Genomic DNA, 18,103 nt, shown 5'->3' on the forward strand with positions numbered 1-18,103 from the left:
CGCGGACTCGTGCTCAAGTATGCTGGGCTCGTAAATTCAACCAGTCATCGGAATAGCTTTCTGTAGACCATGTGTTTTAATTGCTGACACAACCAGTGATTTTCTTCCCTCTCTCATGCTCGCGTTGTCGTAGTTGCTAGAGCATGAACAGCACAATCGGTGACTTCCCTCCCGCAACACGACCGAGCAGCATCCCTTACCCGATCATGACGACCTTATCGTCACCCCCATTGGAGATGGGCGGTATTCGGCAGTAGCCGATTCTTCAGCCCTTATAAGTCGTCAGTTCCCCGGCTCTGTGGCCCTCCAAGTCCGTCCATTTCTTCCCCTCGGACCCTTCCACCTCTGCCTTTCCTCTAAACAACGTACCTCTTTTCCATTCAGGCCACATCCGATCACCACTATGAGTCTCCCGATTTCGCCACGCCCGGCGGATAACAGCACCTCCCACTCCCTCTGCCTCACGATCTGCGGCTACCGACGCCCGGGAATGAGCGAGTTCGACTACCGCCAGCATATGACGCAGGTCTCCGCTCCAATGACCGCAGATCTGATGGTCAAGTACGGAGTGAAGCGCTGGACGATGGTGAGTCGTGACATTCAACATGCGAGTCTAGTATGCCTCCGAGAGACATCGCCAACGCGAAACTAGATCCACAATACCACCGAAAGTCGGGCGCTCATGGATCAACTGATCGATCCGCAGATGGCCAACATCGCCGACTTCGATTGCTTCAGCCAGGTGGTGCTTCACGACCTGGCGGACTACAAGCGGCTGAAAGAGGATCCCTGGTACCGGGAGCATCTGGTCGGGGATCATGAGAAGTTCGCCGACACGCGGCGCAGCATGATGACCATCGGGTGGGTGACGGAGATCGTGCGTGATGGGCAGGTGGTGAAGCACAGCACTATGCCCCATCCTATGGTCGCACCGGCCCTGAGGAGGAGGCGGAGGAGCTCCTTCAACCCGCACGTAGCCGCGGTGATGACAGGCTCGATTCTCGCCGGTAAGTGCATTTTCTCTTCCCCCACCGCCCAACACCATCTCCTAGCTCCTGTCAGCCCAGGGAGGAGGTGGGGGAAGGGGGAGGGGGGCGGAAAAAAACCAGCCAGCCCTTCGAAGAGGAAAGATGCCGACAGCTGATACGCAAGAAAACTGAATTTGGGTGGGGGGCCGCAGGTGCCATGCTATCCCTCTCGTTCATCGCTGTCCCCGTCCTCCTCGACACAACTACTCACCCCCCGCAACTTTTCCACAAGTGGAGCCGACTGTATCACTATGGTCACGTCGTGCTCCCCTTCACTGCCATCCTAACCGGCCTGCTGTACATCTACGCAGCGGTTTGCCACCACCAAAGGTCCAGCCGACGGTGGGGCGCGCTAGCCCTCGCCGGGGTGCTGACGGTGGCTATAGCTCCCTTTACTTGGCTGGTTATGGCGCCCAGCAATCATGAGCTGTTTCGATTGCAGGCTGTCACTAGTCAGATGGAACTGGCAGGTATAGCAATTGGCCCTGCGCAGGCCTTAATCGGTCACTGGCGGAATCTGCATATGGTGCGGTCTTTGTTACCCTTGCTGGGGGCGATAATTGGGGCCATCGCAATGATGGGGTCATAGTCTGTCTGGCTTCGGAACCCGTGTCGCAGCCAGGTGTCAGCTAGAGATTCTCAGTGGGGAGACAGAGGGCGATGACCGAGACCCGGATCTGCGACGGGTCAGCAAGACCCAGCGAAGGGGGAAGGGGGAAGGGTAGGCGCTGCGAGCCGCCGAAGAAGCCAAAGTAACACCTAAACATCCTAAGATATCGGATGTTCAATCCCACTCTCGTTGTAAGACGCTGCAGAGACACATGTTATTTTCCTACTTTCCCCAGCTTGTTACCTGTCTGGTACTTGATCGTTTTTCCAAATGTCAATAATTGATTGCGTTATTCTTTAACGGCTAATACATATTTGATTGTATCCTACCTTGCTGTGCAAATCTATTTCTATTCTTGTCGGTTCGCTTCATCTTCTTCCTGGTATTTTTTATTGTTTACTTTTCGGAATTCCGACCCGTTGCATTTCCCATTCAAGTATCTATTCTTCTACACTATGTATAATCTGTTTTTCTGATCTTGATTTGTTGGTCGGCCGCATCTATTCTCACACCGAGAGGACCGGGCTACAAAGAGACTCCGATTGGCGGAGCACTCATTACGAGCAGTCCCTCACCCCTAAATTATTGTATATACTTGCATCAAAGCAATGTCATAGAGTATAATCGAAATAAGTAGGAGAGGAGAGGGTCCCCGCCGGAGACGATCAGCCAGGACCGTGCAAGCGAGAGCGGATCCTCGCGGGGTTAAACTCGGCCATCGGGGATCGGCCATCGGGGATCGGCCATCGGGAATCGGCCATCCGGAATCGGCCATCAGGGAATCGGTCAACGGGCACGGGAAAAGCTGCAGGATGAAGAGTTCAAGATTAACTTTTCATGTCTATTGTAGCTTGACTGCCCAACAATAGAGTGAGTGGGCCAGGAACTCTGTGAGGCGGGAATAGTGAATTAGTAAATCTTGTCATGTCGTCCGCAAGTGAATGGCGACAAGATGAAATTTGAGAGGCTTGGGATCGATACCGCACCTAGTATACATACTCAAATGCCTTAAAGAATCTATGGAATTCACTTTATCTTAACGTGAAGAGGGAACAAGACCTTCATCAATTAGCATACTCCTATAGATTGTGTCCGACTCAGTATTGAGCACTCCGCTTCATCATAATCAGCGAGCAAGGCCTGTAAAGGCCCTGCAGCGCCGTCATACCATCAGACCAGCGAAAAGACCTCTCAAGTCCCGGACAACGTGAATGGGCTGGTTCAATGTGTTTATGAGCTTTGTCCTCGGCAATACTTGAAAGATCGCTCATAGTTCAAACCGGCCGATCTTGGAGTAAAAGATAAAAAAAACCAAGGGGGAGGCCAGGAGAACCCCCGATCCTCGCTTTGACTAGCTACAACGTTTCAAGTTTCTTGCTTACAGTGCAAGTAATTGACTGCTTCTGTAAACCGTTTCCAACTTTCTCAACCTCTCCCCGTGCTGACAAACGACGTCGAGAATCATATCCCAGACACCATCATTGCCTGATTGGCCTGCAATCCACCGCCACAAGATGACCCAAGAAGCTCTCCAGAACGGCAGCCACTATGTCGAGCCGGCCGATGTTCCCCTGGTGGACTTCCGCGCGCTCACTTCGCCAGACACCAACCGACGGAGAGTTGCCGTAGCCTTGCTGGACGCCGCCTTTCGTGAATGGGGTTTCGTCCAGCTTCATAACCACGGGATAGGCGCTGACAAGCTGCACGAGGCCTTTCAGTGGGTAAGTTCTTGCTTACAATCTCCTGCCGCTGTCTTCTTTTCCTCTCTCACTGTCAATCTCTCTATGTTCCTATTAAAACCCCACCACGAAGAAAACAAGACTCCAACTGGCTAACCCCACAGCCACGCGCAGGCCGAGCGGTTTTTCATGCAACCCACTGCCACCAAGGAACTAATCGCACACCCGCCCAGCGGCGATGTCGACACCAACCGCGGCTGGGCGCGAGTAGGGCTGGGCTACACGGTGCATATGGAGTTTGACGCGGACAAAGCGGCGGCCATCCGCCAGCAGAACCCAGACTGCAAGGAAACGCTGGAGCTGGGCAATCCGTTTGACGCGACGCTACCGCCCAACCCGTGGCTGCCGGAGGGGACACTGCCGGGCTTTCGAGGGTTCCTGGAGGGTTGGTGGACCGACTGCGCGATCCTGGCCCATGACCTGTACCGATGCCTGGGGGAGGCGCTCCGCATCAGTGGTAGCAGCGGCGGCGGCCCGGACGAGACGAAGGAATCGGTAGGGATAGCGGCAGCAAGAGTAATGGACCAGAATGATCACGATGATTACTTCAATCGTATTCACTCTGCCAACGACTGCCACATGACGTGGAACTACTACCCGGCGATGTCGGCGCGGGCGCTCAACGTCGACGGGGCCAAGCGACTCAACGCGCATACCGACTTCGGCAGCCTGACGCTGGTCTTCCAGGATGCAGTTGGGGGGTTGGAGGTTCACGATGGCCATCAATTCCGTCCCATCATGCCGGTTCCGGGGGCTCTTATCGTCAACGTGGGCGATATGCTGGAGCAACTCTCTAACGGCCGCTGGCGAAGTTCCCTGCACCGCGTAGTCGCTCCTGCGCCCCTGATGTTGCCGCCAATCCAAGGGGTTCCGGGGGATGATAGCCACGGGTTGGAGACAAAGGAGGAGAAAATGGTGGTTGACCGCTACTCTCTGGTCTTCTTTGGGGTGCCTAATCCGAATGAGGTGATTGCGATCGCCCCGGGCTGTGAGACTCCGGGTAAGTGGAAGCCAAATATGTGTGGGAACTGGGGCACGCTCACAGCCCGCCAGTGGATCCGAAAACGACTGGCAATGGAATTTTAAACCCCTTACTATCTAGACCGATATCCGCATGCTATAATGTCAACGATATTTTCAATGGGGGTTGTGCTGCGACCCCCTTTGCGGGATAGATATAGATCAGAGAACAGTGACTGGTAGAGATAGATCCACGCAGACTCCTAAAAGAAGATGATCTAAGGACACAATGAAGAACCTAAGCCTAATGGTACTTCATCACAGCACACAACAGAGTGACTTCCCTTGTAGCCCCGGCTAGAAAAGATTTTGAACTCTTGACTTCCGATCTATTTTATTCCTTGCCAAAAAGAATACTCATTGCGTGGCCCAGCCCCTCAACTACTTCCTTCAACCATCAGTGCACCGGTACTCCATACCACCTCTTGACCCCCTGGCGCAATCGAAATGCGACCCGGCCATCCGCCGCTAACTTGCGCAAGACCTCCTCCATAAACGGCTCCACGGCAGTCTGCCGGACGCCAGGATCGAGACCGTCCCCGTGCATGACTGTCACTAACTGCTGCACGGTCACACTGCAGGGACCGCCGCTGCCACGGGCGACCTGATCCAGTGCGGCCAGCACTTGGTCTTCGCGCCGGAGTTTGGAGGCGAGCTCAGCGGCGATCTTACCCGGAAGGTTACGGATCGGTGCCCCATGGGCCGGGTAGCCCGTGGTGCAGCCGTGGCTCTGCATCGTGCGCAGCGAGGCCATCCAGGGCCCAAGCTCCTCAACAGCGGCGGTTCCATGACCGAGAATGTTGTCGCCGGTGAACTATGAGGACCCCCCTCCTCCCCCCCACCCGCGTTCCGCGGGCAGGGATGGGGGGAAAACGTTAGCGCTCAAGGGCAAACAACCGTGCAACCGGAGAAATAGTATACTGACCATGGCATGCTCCTCCTCGAGTATGAAGCACGTATGGTCATGCGAGTGGCCGGGAGCGTGCACGGCGCGGACCGTTGCTCCTTCAACCTGGAAGACCTGTCCGTCACTGATGGGTTGCAGGGCCTGGCCGGGCGTGTGTTTGTAGAATTCATCGACAAGGTCATCCGGATACAGGCGCAAAAGGTCGGGGACGCCCCCCGTGTGGTCCCCGTGCCAGTGTGTGAGCAACACGCTGGAAAGACGAGCCCCGGTGGTTCTCAAGGTCTCGGCGATCAGATTCGCCCACTCGGGGATGCCCTGACCTGTGTCGATCAGCAGGCGGCGGCGGCCGGTGCCCACCAGGTAGGTGTTGGTTCCTTGCAGTGTAAATGGCCCGGGATTCTGCCCCAAGATCCGCCAGACGCGTGGACTGAGCTGCTCAACGTCTGCCAATGCGGGTAGCCGGGATATTTGAGCTTCTAGGTAGTCTTCAAAGGCGTTGATGTTGAGGGCTTTGTTGATCTGGCGGTAGCCGCCCTTGCGCGCGGGTTTCGTGGGAAAGCATTGATGACTCCCCATTCTCAGGCTGCTGAGAAACTCTGTCGTAGTCGTTGGGTCTGGTGTACATTAGATTGCCTGAACAATGCAGAACTTTTATGGTTACGGTGAATGGGAAGGGTATGAATCCCGGGAAAGGACCCCGGACGGCTTCTGTAGTCCCGATCGAGCCACCTTCGGGCATGATATCGGCTCTCGGTACAGTGGAAAGTCCTCATCTGAATCCATCACCAGAGGCATTTCCCGGACAAAGTGATCCAGAGAGCGAGTAGCGATTAATGATCAAGCTACGAAGTGCCCGTCGTTCTCAATGTCAGGTTAGATCCACCTCGGTGATGCCTGATGCCAGCGATTGCGTAGAGTACGCCGTGAAAACCTCCTCTCTCCTCCCCTCAAAATGCCCCAGGTTTAACCATTGATCTTGGCGAATCATCTAGTAGTGAGATAAGAAGAGCATAACGGTGGCCTAGAATATCTGTCCACAGCTAAACCTTGATTAAAAAGTCCTACTGCGTCAGCGATTTTGATGAATTATTCTTTGATGAATTATTGTGTATTACTACTGCCGGTCTGCATACTCCTGATACTTGAGCTCTAGACCAATGGCGCCGTTATTTGCTGTGGATTTCACCTTTTTCACCACGACAAACCGACCCTCACTGTCACCCACCCCGTTCAACAGATTGATTAGCTCTGAGATTTCCGGCTCCCGATCGTTGGCGAGCTGCAAAAAAGAGAGGTCGCGAATACGAGTGAGCACCGCCACCTCGGTGCCCCTCGCCCCCCGCTCAGGCAGCGCGGGTGCTGTGAGAACCAGCGTCGCTGCCGGGCTCAAGCGCAACGCCTGCAAATGTGCTCGCAGCTCCGTCTCGAGCTGCGCGGAGATGGAGCATGATGACACGCCCGGGAACGGGAGGGGAAAGTTGATGATATAGACCGCCGCGTCTTGAATCTGCTGGGGCGTACCCGGTGTGCGATACTGCACTGTGATCTGCGAATGGGAGCGGATGGCCCGCGTACGGTCATACTTGGCCTCATCTTTGCCGCTACCAGACGCAGAGCTGGGCAGGTGAATTTGAATGATGAACCGGAGCGTAGGGTATCGATTAGCAAGCGTCATCGCACGGTCCAATGAACGCGCTCCCACCTGCGTGTGGCGCACGCACGGTCAGTATGACAACGGGGTGCGTGAGAACATTCAGACGAGAAAGAGAAACCGCAGGTACCTACCTCGACCACTGTCGCGCTGGTGCCTTGGAATGAGTTCAAACAGGATATAATATCTGTGGCCGTGTCACATAGGTTTCCGGTGCCAAATCGTAGATACGCATACCACTGCCGCTCCAGCCGAGGCAGGGCCGTCTCGTCGAGGGTGGAAGAGGTAACCATATTGATAATATTATTGTTTTGTTCAACTTGATTTACCCGTTCACACATGCCGGCTGTGCGCTGTCGAGTGATTGAGGGCATGTTCAGGGCAGCGGGAGTTGTGATTCTAGCCAGGAACATCGCGGCGTCAAGGTAAGAGGGATTCGTCACGAAAGCAGCCGACAACGGACTGTGAGCCACGTGCCCAAGTTCCGGCTCTTGCAGAAAGCCTGCAGTGATTGCCATACGCACGATCCGACAGATGTGGTTTTAAGGAACGCCAATGAGCTCCGCGACATCTTTGATGGAGGCACTGCCGTCGAGCGGGATGCAGGCTGGCACTTGGAACTCTCCTAGCCATTGTAAGCACGCAAGAAGCTGGGTCTAACCACCAAGAAGTTAGTATGATGAGAGTCCCAAGTGGTATTTTCTTTCGCGTTTGAGCGACCATGTCAACCCAGATAACAGAACATGAGTCGAGGAGATGATACCTGGCTCGCCATGTGCTGGAGGACATCAATCGGACCTGCCAGCGAAACTTGCAGCTTCGCAAGACATTTCAGTACCGTCTCTCGTGCTCGGGTCGCCTCCCCCGATTCCCCAGTCGTTGACCACGGTGAAAGCCCTGGGATCATGCCTTCAGTCGTTCCAGCGACGGCCGAAGGACAATGCTCCGTGAGCTGCTTGAGGGCTGCTAAAAGCTCACGAGTTTGGCTTTGGAGCTGGGCCAGATTGAGCATGGCAGGTAAGGAAATATATGTGTTGCACGGAATCAAAGGGGGCAGGTTCTTAAAGTGTAAAAGAGAGACACTGTGATCAGTGGATATAGATCTACAGAATTGAGGACAAGATGAATGTCCCTCGTTATAAAGCGTGGTTTCCCCGCCTGCCTCGGCCTTGCCCCTAACCATTTAGTCAATCCATCTGAATCAAGTGGCTGATCTAGGAAGATACCGTCTGGTCAGGCAATTCAGACCATGAATCCGATCCAGGTCCTTAGTATTCGCTTCATCACATAGGCCTAATTGACAAGGTAGTTGTCGCCGCGAATCCAAGTCAGGCCACGGGCCATTCGCAATATAGTGGGCGGCCGATTTCTAGCGCTAGCTGGGGGAGAAACGCGGCCGAATTTACCCCTCGTTTCGGACCAGCATGGTCTCCCGTTGATTGAGACCACTGACTCGGCCTATCTAATGGCAGATATTGATGAATGATGGGGATGATCTCTCCTCTAGAAGGTGGTAGCCATGCGTTGCCACAGTCAGTATTTAGTCCTGGTGCCCACTATAATCAGACTCCCGTAGCAGGACGCTGGAGAAATTTCTGCTATTCCAGGTTTTTCACCATTCATAGGGCCGGTGCACTTCTAGACAGCGCTAATACAGTCAGGTTACCCTAGCCCGACGGAAAGCCTCTGCTTCCCACCGTGCATTGCCACCTCCAATCATACCAGCTCCTTCAGCCCTTGATCTGAATAGAGATTTTGCGGTTCGGCCTTCTTTAACCCCTGCCTCGCACGGCCGCATCGGAAGGACGATTATGCTTTCCCTGCTTCCCTCTTCCAGTTTAATTATGTTCTGGAGCTCGAGGCCTAGTCTCCTGCAGTTGACTGGGGGCGTTGCTATGATAAAGGTACTAGAAAAGGAGGGGGAAATGCAAAGTGGCGTAATATTCGTAGTAGTACATCAGAAGTGTTGCTCGGAAACGCAGTTAGTTATTGTCCCACACATCAGTGTCCTTGATAACAAAATTCTCCTTAGTCCATTCACGTCAAGGGAGTTCTTTTGTTTCGCGCTTGTAGAGGTTAGTGCCAAAAAGCGATATCAGCGCCTGCAAAGGATACCAAATAAAGATTAGCAAGCTGAACGTGTGAGATAACAGACGACCGTCGGTTATGCAATGTACTTACTACAACTGACCCCGGTAATCTAGTACCCCACCCCACCCACCCTCCCTCCCCGCCCAAAACGCCTTATGATGATAATACTCTACTCTGATCCCTGCGGCAAAAAAACACAAGAAGACAAAAAGTCTTGTCACCTTTGAATCAATTAAAGCTGCTGTGGGACTTTTGTCAATTGAATATTAGCTGCTCCAAGTTGCATGTTGCGGTATCTTAGGTTTCCTTCATCATTTAGACCATCTACAAGGATATACGAGTAAGCTATTTTCGACCCAATCAAGAAGCAAAAACATAAAGCAGATGTAAGTCCCCCGCTCCATTTTTTCCCCGGCGGCTTTCCGGTACTGATCCGGCTTAGAGCTGAGAGCGCTCTACTGTGCAAGAGCCAATCCGAGCAGAGCGATAAAGTGCAGTGGCAATTGGGAACTCCTCACCCGTCATTCATCTTCACCTCCATCAATCGACAAATTAGCCCCTCGTCCCGACTTTCGATCCTTCTCCTCATAAACTCCATTCATTGCTACTGTCATGTCCGACCATTGCGTCCTCTACATGTCAGAAGCAACCCAATGACCAGTTTACAATGCCCCCCTCCGGATCGAACTCGGCGGAGTCTGTCCCCAACCGGCCCCAAATTCCGGGAGAGCTGCAAGAGCTGCGCAGCATCCAAGATCAGATGCACCAAGAAGAAGCCGCAATGTGCGCGGTGTGTGAAACGCAACATGGTCTGCGAGTATCTGGAAAGCAAACGCGCACGACGCAAACCAGGCGCGCGCCTCAAGCATTGGGAGTCTATTACCACGAATGCTCATCATTCCCCGACGACGACGACCATCACCACCTCGCGCACCACATCTTCCTCTCCATGTGAGGGGGAGAGGCTGAACACTCGGATGATTATAGATGCTTCTCCCAAGACCTATCACCCGCTAAACTACGTAGACATTCTCTCCTGGACGCCTACGCCTACGCTGCCTGATTCTGTAACCGACACTCAAACCGGCCTGCAATGCAATTTCGATGACTTTTTGGCCTTCTCCCACTCCACTTCACTGCTCGGCGTACCTGAGGCGGGCGAGCTGCCTGTCCACCTGACAACCGACTTTCGCCAGCTCGAGGAGCTCAATCGCGCCCCGGAGGTGTTCCCTCTGGTCCCAAGCCAGCTTTCAGCTGGCGGAGATCAGACAGCCAGGTCGGAACCATCCCTGCCCGGCTCCCTGCTTCGTCCAGAGCCTTCCGCCAGTCAGCCCTCAATGCCTAAGGCGCTTGATCCTGGTTCCGCGTGCTGCTCCATTAGCCAGACTTTGGCTCTCTTAACATATTTCTCCTCCTCCTCCTCCTCCTCCTCCTCCTCCTCCTCTTCTTCTTCTTCCTCTTCTTCGTCTTCTTCCTCTTCTTCCTCTTCTGCGCGGTGTCTGAACTCAACTTGCGGAGGATGGGAGCTGAATGAGATCCCGACCATCCAATGCGTAGTGAACAACAATGCAAAGGTTGTACAGGCTCTTGACGAGATCCTCCAGTGCCGGTGCTCCGAGGATGGGTACCAGCTAGCAATCCTTTCTGTGGTGATTCTCAAAGTCCTAGGCTGGTATGCGACGATCATTCGACCGCTCCTGGGTGTGGAGGCGCACAGTCCAGGAGTGGGAGAGGGGACGACGGTGCGTACCGACTCGCTCGCGGAGACTCAGCTTTCCTCCTCATCCTATGTGGACTCTGGTCAGCAGATCTCGCCCAAGATCACCATGGGACCCCCTCTCGCGTACGGGAGGGAAAGCGAGGGCAAGACTCGCATGGCGGCGCAGCTGATCCTCAGCCAGCTGCATCGCGTCCAGCGGCTCGTAAATATCCTATGCCACCGCTTCAAACTGCACAGCAACCGTGAACAGAACCCAGCCTGGAACTCCAGCACGGCGTCCACTGCCACCGAGCCCGAAGGACCTGCTTACATCGAGCATATCTATCCTTTCTCAAGTCTTGTATTTGACCAGATCGAGAAGGATGTGCGCGGGCGTCTCCGATCTCTTTCCACCGAGCTCCTAGAGATGCTACGCTACTAGCGGTTAATTCTACCTCATTCTCATACATACATCCAGCATTCGTGGTTGTGGCTGTAATCCGGTCACGCGATCCAGTGCTTATTCATCTATGCGGCTCCCTTACAGAAATGTCGTCAGTTAGGTCAACGATCATAACCAATCACCAAGCAATCAACGAACTAACCTCGGACTCGCCCGCTTGAGCTTCCAAGTCCGTGGAAAATGTTCTCTGGCAATCTTACTCAACTGCAAAGAACTGTCTTAAAGCCTCGGGAACAAGTCAGATAATGTTTACTCAATATATTACTAGTCTAGTCCAGTAACCGCGACATGAAAGTCGAATCTCTCACCCAAATACATACTACCATTATCAAGGCCAGAACGATGTTGCCGAACTAGAACCACTGGGCGCTATCTATTGCTCTGTTCCTGGAGGCACATTTTCAGATTTCTCCTCAGAAACACGAGCTAGATTCCACTTTGAGATTTGGTGCTTGGAACCGTGTTTGGTTGCTAGTAAAAGACGATTACTGTGATGGACAGTATCCGAAGAGGGAGATCACCACATGATGACCTCTACTCTACAGGGACTGGGGCCTTTTGAAGGATGGGCAGAGCCCATAATGATCACAAAAGAAACTCGGGCAAACGGAAGACGACCATCAATGGGAAATTGTGAGATCGGTTAGAACTTGCTTTACTGTAACAGTAATTCTAGATGCTACACATTCATTAGAGCCCTATGACTACAAAGTTCCTCACGAACCAAAGTTACGGATAGCGAACACAAAGTGATTCCAATTGCGTAGGTCCAGAAATATAGGACTTTTCCGAAAATGACCCCATACAGATCACACCCGGTCCATCATACCTCAAAGTGTACTCATCAGCTACGATCATCGACATAATTGAAAACTCCCCACTCCGCGAAGAAGAGAGTCTAAGGTAGGGAGACCTCTCATAAAATAAACGTAATAAGAAAGCGAAACTTATATCTTAAATACTTTAATAGATAACTTTTTTGAATTGAACTTTTCAAATATAAATTATAGTTCATTACAATAATAATAAAAAGTTTGAACTATTTAACAGATATAATCATAATATTAAACTGATTTAGCTGTGAGATTTGGATAATGTTATAGGACCAAGGCCCTGATATAGAGTAGAGTGGCTAACGGCCAGGTCAGGTCAGGTTAATTAGAATTTTTATACCTGACCGCCAGGTTATAGCCAGGTTAAGAAAATTTTTATATCTAACCGCGGTATAGCTAAAAAAGAAATAGTTAACTATTTTAACTATTTTTAGTACTAAGATTTATTTACTATATCTATTTAGGCTTTAGCACGGTTAAAATATATCTAGATTAAGTAGTTATTAATTTAACTATTTTAACTATTATTTAAAAATATATAGAAATAAGCTTTTTAAATCAAAAAAAAATAATACAAAGAAATATTAGTATCTTCTTTATCTTTATTTTAAAAAATTAATTAGAGAATTCTAATAGTATTAATAAAATTCAGCTTTTTATAAAATTATAGTTCTTATAGTAAAAAATATATATAAAAATATATAATTATAGCTCGGTTTAAACTGTATTTTTTAATTATAATATATAATATTAGAAAAACTATATATTTATTAATAATTAGACTACTAAAAATAAATATATTGTTTTTATTTTATTATTTTTTTTCTTACTTTAGTTTAGATAGTCTATTATATTCTTATTTTTATCTAAAAAAGCTGAATTATCTGTATAATAAATTAAACTTAAAAAGAAATCTGTATAATATTATTTATATAGTTTTTCTCGGTAACTATATTTTCTAACAATTATTTTATTAAATATTATAAAAATAGTGTCACGGTGCAGACCTGATACACCTGACTTACCTTGTCTACCCTCTCTACCTGTTCTACCTTGTTCACCGCAACCGCCTGGTTAGCCTGTTGAACCTGCTTGACCTGTTTAATCTGCTTAACCTGTTTAATCTGTTTAATCTATTTAATCTGTTTAATCTATTCGATTCTATCGACTCCAGTAATCTGATCTGTCTTTCTGACTATCTACTGTATATAATCCTGTATCTGTTTAAGAATCTGCCTGTTTCTAAATCTTTTTATAGCTCTTCGAGCTACGTCTTGTCTATAAATCTAAGAATAGTCTAACCCGAGTAGCAGTTAAAGAATAAAAGAGAATAAGTTATTAAAACCTTTTCCAGCCAGCTCTGCCATTCCTACCACCCAGCCAGCCTGTATTCTGACACTATGTAGCTCCGCCTTTAGAGCAGATAAACAAAATATCTATTATTCCTAATCTTCTGTTAATTTTAAATAATCTAGAAGAATTTATACAGCATATTACCGCCCGTCTGAAGAAATAATATGATTATTATAATCAGATTTATATTTATATTACTAATACAAATACTAAGTATATTTACTTATAATAAAAAATAATAATAAAAAATACTATTTTTATTTATTAGACTAAATAGTCTATTAATCTAAATTAATATTTTATAAAAATAACCTCCGCCCGTGATATTACTTTTAAAAAATTTAATTATATTTAGAAAAAATATACTAAAACTATTTAAATTATTATTTTTATAATAAATATTTTTATTTAAACTTTTAAACTATCTGTTAACACCCCTGCAGCTGCTTTAATAAAAATAATTATATAAATTAATTTTAAATTTTTTATTTTTATTTTTTTTTAAATAATTATCCGATTTTAATAAGTTTAAAAATAACTGTTTAAACCTCTACTATTTTACTTTTTAAATCTAAAAAAAAATAAGAATTAATACTAATTATTATACTATTTTCGAAATCTATAAAGCCTATATAATCAGCCGTTTTAAAAAAATCTTTTATACTTAGATCTAACTTTATATTAAATATAAAATCTATATTCTTTCTAATTATTAGAATATTCTTAATATTCTCGAGTATACTTTTGGAGATCCGGATATTATTTAAAATATTTAGAATAAACTTTTTAGTCTTTGCTAATAGAAATAATATTTTAATATTTTTTATAGAATTTTAGAAACTTGTTTATAATATAAAAATATATTCTAATATTTTAAAACTCTTATTATAATAGAATATTAGCTGTAAATTAAAATTTATATTTTTAAATAATATATTTTTAAAAAATAATTATATAGTTCTTGTCTGTTTTTTATAAGATCTAGAAAACTACTATATCTAATATCTATATAATTAAAGAAACCGATTCTGAAGATTAATATAAATTTTAATTATTAATATTCTAAAAATTTAATCTTATTAGCTAAATATTAAACCAGTCTAATCTATTACCTCCGATTATAATTTTATAAACCTGTTTACTGCATAATATCTATCTTTTAAAAAAACTAATTATAAAAATTATAAAAAATATTTTTACTATAGTTTATACTAGTATTAGATTTATAATTATTTTAAATCAGATACTTATACTTTTCGAACTATTTATACTAAAAGAATACTATTATTATATTATTTTATTTTGTTTTTTTAAAAACATTTTTTTTATTAATATCTATTTATTTTATTATCTATAATTTAATCTATTTTTTTTTACTTTAAGTCTTTTAATCTTAAATTCTAATCTAGTTTAAGTATTTATATTTTTTAAATCTAAGTAAATAACTAAAAAATATATACCTGAAGTAAGCTGCATCTAAATATATTTTTTTATATATATAGATATTATTTTTTTAGCTGCTGTTAGAGGCTTTTTTATCGAAAAAAAACTCTAAAAAATTAATTTATTAATTATTTTTATTATATTAAATCTTAAAAAGAAATATATTATTATTTATACTATATTTAATACTAAATACTCGATACTAAGAATTATAAACTAAAGTTAGATTTAGATTTATAATCTTTATCTATATAAATTAAAGAATCTAAAGCTAATTATAGGCTTTAATAATAAAAAAAGCAAATTAGATATTATTATTTATTATATCTAAATAATTCTAAGAATATAAAATTATACTAAAAAAGATATACTGTTTTTAATTATATATCTTATATATTATTCTGTTATTATTAGCCTATTATAGATAAAAATATATAATATCTATCTGAATTTCGCTGAATATACTGTCTAGTTTACCAGTTTATATTATTAAAAGAATTATAATATATCTACTAGAATTATAAGAATTAAAACTTTATATAATATTCTAGTCAGAATAAGGCCCGTAAATCTAATATTTTTAAAAATCTTAAAAAACTAAAATATATAATTTATATTATTATTTATATACGCAGTCTATATCCGAAGAGAATATCTGATATATATTATTATTAGCTAAATTAACCGACTGCTAAAAACTAAGTCTGAAAATATTAAATTTAAACTATTTAATAAGTTTAAAGACTTTACAAATATATTTTTTTTAAAAAAAATAAAAAAGTTATTTCTGTATAAAGATTATAACTATATTATTATTTTAAAAAATAGAAAATATTTTCTATTTAAATTTTTATATAGTATATTTTAAGAAAAATTTTAAGTACTCTACAAATAGCTTATAAAAAATCTAAAAAAAAAATTTATCTAATCCAGCTTATTATTTATTATTTTTTTTATTTTATTTATTAAAAAGTTTAGAAAAGATTTCTGCTTTTATATTAATTATTATATTTTAAATATTATATTTATTAAAAATTATTATCTGCTTCTGCTTATAAAAAAGACCTTAAATAATCTAAAAAAAATATATTATTTTATAAAGATTAATATTATTAGCGCCTTTAATAATCTATATATATAAAAAAAATAAGAATATCTTACTGCTTTTTATATTTATTTAAATATATATAAGTTTTTAGTAATATTATTTAGACTTACAAATATTTTTATTATATTTTAGTACTATATTAATAATATATTATATAACTATCTTAATATTTTCTGTACTATTTATTTTAATAATATTCTAATCTACAGCTGGATTTATACTAAATATTTTAAATATATCCGACGGGTTTTTTAGAAGCTGAAAGAAACTAGTCTATATATTAAATTATTAAATTATAAGTTTATTATTACTAAAACCAAGTTTCTAAATCTAATTATCGGCTGTAAAAAGTTCTATATAAACTTTAAAAAAATTTAAATAATTATTAATTAGCTTATATTAATTTATATTATTAATATACAAGCCTTTCTCGGCTTTAATAATTTTTATAAAAGATTTATATATAATTTTTTAAAATTAACTATTCTGCTTGTAAATCTAATTAAAAAAAATATTTTATTTAAATAAATCCTAGTTTATTAGAATATTTTAAATTAATTAAAGTAAGTATTTACAGCCGCGATTATTTTATAACTATTTAATTAAATTAAAGATATTATACTAAAAACTAATATTTTTAATTTTATTTTTGCCGAAGTTCTATTATAGTATAGTAATAATAATATTTTATATTTTATTATTTATTTTTCTAAGAAGTATTTATCTGCTGAATATAATTATAAAATCTATAATAAAAAACTATTTGTTATAATCTATTATTTTAAAAAATAGTATTCTAAACTAAAAGATATACTTTTTTTTATTTAAATTATAATAAACTATTATAATCTAAAATATTTTATATTAACCAAGCTCCTAAATTGCTGTCAGACTAAATAATCTAAATTTTTATTCTATTTTAATTTTAAGATTATTTATTAATCTAAAAAATATAATATAAAATCAAATAATCTAATCAAAAGATTAGAAGATCTTTCTAAAAAAAAGAATAAATACTTATAATATTAAAGCTAAACTATATTAAAAAAAAATATTAATTCTATTTATTTACCGGAATTAAATATAGTTTAAAATAATTCTATACTTATAAAATTTAAATCTGTTTTTATTCTGACTATACGCGTCTACCGGAGAGTTTTATTTAAAAATAAATAAAATTTATATTTATTATTTAAAATCCAGATATTTCTGTAAAAAGCCTATAAATAAAATAAAAAAGTTTACAAAATTCTAAAAACTTTAAATATAAAAAAAGATTAATATTCTAAAGTTATACTAGCTTTATATAAAAAAAAATAGCTTTTTATTTTATAAGAATTAATTATAAATTTTTAATAATAATATTTTAAAAACTAAATTTATTTATATAATATATAATAAATCTGCTTTAAAATATTTAAACCGCGCCTATACTTATAAGCTGTTAGTTTAAGAATATTATTAGCCTAATATCTACTACTATATTAAATAATAGATTAAGAACTATTATATTTATAAAAAAAATATATTATTTTATAAAATTAAATAAAAGATTCTAAAGCCTCTATCTATATCTAAGAAAGTCTAATAAGATATATTTATAAATTTTATTATATATCTGTCTGAAAACCAGACTTATAATATAGTTCTAATTGTTATTAATTATTTAATTAAAATAAAATATATAATTTTATATAATATAATTACTAATATTACTGCTGTAGCCATAATATACTTATATTATATTTAAAAATTATATAATCTATTTTATATTATTCTTTCTAATAAAGGCCTCCAGTTTATTACTAAATTCTAAAAATATTTAATTAAATACTTAGATATTAAAAGTAAATTTTTTACTATATACTATTCTAAAACTAACAGCCAGACAGAAAAAATAAATATTATATTAAAATAATATTTAAAAATATATATAAATTATTTATAAAATAACTAAAGTATATAGTTCTTCTTTATAGAATTTATTTTAAACAAAATATATTCGGATATAATTAAAACTATTTTATTCTTTATCAACTATAAATTTTATTTATGAATAGAATTTAAACTAATTATTATCTTTAATAAGCCTACCGCCCGAGACACTAAAAAATTTATAATAAAAATATAGTTTATTATTAATTTTATCTGAGCTAAA

The 18,103-nt window shown here is 41.5% G+C and overlaps 6 protein-coding genes across 6 annotated transcripts; 4 read left to right on the top strand and 2 right to left on the bottom strand.

The window, feature by feature from the left end:
• Positions 1 to 412: 412 nt before the first annotated feature.
• On the top strand, positions 413 to 898 carry BO95DRAFT_321279 (EthD domain-containing protein; the record flags this gene model as incomplete). The annotated part of the gene is made up of 2 exons (XM_025581798.1): positions 413 to 586; positions 653 to 898. Coding segments are annotated over 2 exons (420 nt in total), but the record flags the coding sequence as incomplete, so codon positions are not given.
• Positions 899 to 1,176: 278 nt separating this feature from the next.
• Positions 1,177 to 1,617, top strand: BO95DRAFT_377238 (DUF1772 domain-containing protein; the record flags this gene model as incomplete). Its single annotated transcript, XM_025583248.1, has 1 exon — positions 1,177 to 1,617. A coding segment is annotated over one exon (441 nt), but the record flags the coding sequence as incomplete, so codon positions are not given.
• Positions 1,618 to 3,152: 1,535 nt separating this feature from the next.
• BO95DRAFT_489683 (isopenicillin N synthase family dioxygenase) lies at positions 3,153 to 4,463 on the top strand (the record flags this gene model as incomplete). Its single annotated transcript, XM_025590585.1, has 4 exons — positions 3,153 to 3,359; positions 3,492 to 3,834; positions 3,895 to 4,225; positions 4,262 to 4,463. 4 exons carry the CDS (start codon positions 3,153 to 3,155, stop codon positions 4,461 to 4,463), a joined length of 1,083 nt encoding a protein of 360 aa, XP_025436282.1.
• A 331-nt stretch (positions 4,464 to 4,794) lies between these two features.
• On the bottom strand, positions 4,795 to 5,880 carry BO95DRAFT_489685 (metallo-beta-lactamase superfamily protein; the record flags this gene model as incomplete). The annotated part of the gene is made up of 2 exons (XM_025590586.1): positions 4,795 to 5,211; positions 5,323 to 5,880. The coding sequence occupies 2 exons, from the start codon at positions 5,878 to 5,880 to the stop codon at positions 4,795 to 4,797; spliced, it is 975 nt and encodes a 324-aa protein (XP_025436283.1).
• Positions 5,881 to 6,418: 538 nt separating this feature from the next.
• On the bottom strand, positions 6,419 to 7,967 carry BO95DRAFT_477674 (uncharacterized protein; the record flags this gene model as incomplete). Its single annotated transcript, XM_025589999.1, has 4 exons — positions 6,419 to 7,006; positions 7,090 to 7,443; positions 7,507 to 7,611; positions 7,719 to 7,967. The coding sequence occupies 4 exons, from the start codon at positions 7,965 to 7,967 to the stop codon at positions 6,419 to 6,421; spliced, it is 1,296 nt and encodes a 431-aa protein (XP_025436284.1).
• A 1,732-nt stretch (positions 7,968 to 9,699) lies between these two features.
• BO95DRAFT_377265 (transcription activator) lies at positions 9,700 to 9,882 on the top strand (the record flags this gene model as incomplete). Its single annotated transcript, XM_025583250.1, has 1 exon — positions 9,700 to 9,882. A coding segment is annotated over one exon (183 nt), but the record flags the coding sequence as incomplete, so codon positions are not given.
• Positions 9,883 to 18,103: the final 8,221 nt, after the last annotated feature.

This window comes from Aspergillus brunneoviolaceus, assembly GCF_003184695.1.
Source record: "Aspergillus brunneoviolaceus CBS 621.78 unplaced genomic scaffold BO95scaffold_126, whole genome shotgun sequence".
NCBI lineage: Eukaryota > Fungi > Ascomycota > Eurotiomycetes > Eurotiales > Aspergillaceae > Aspergillus > Aspergillus brunneoviolaceus.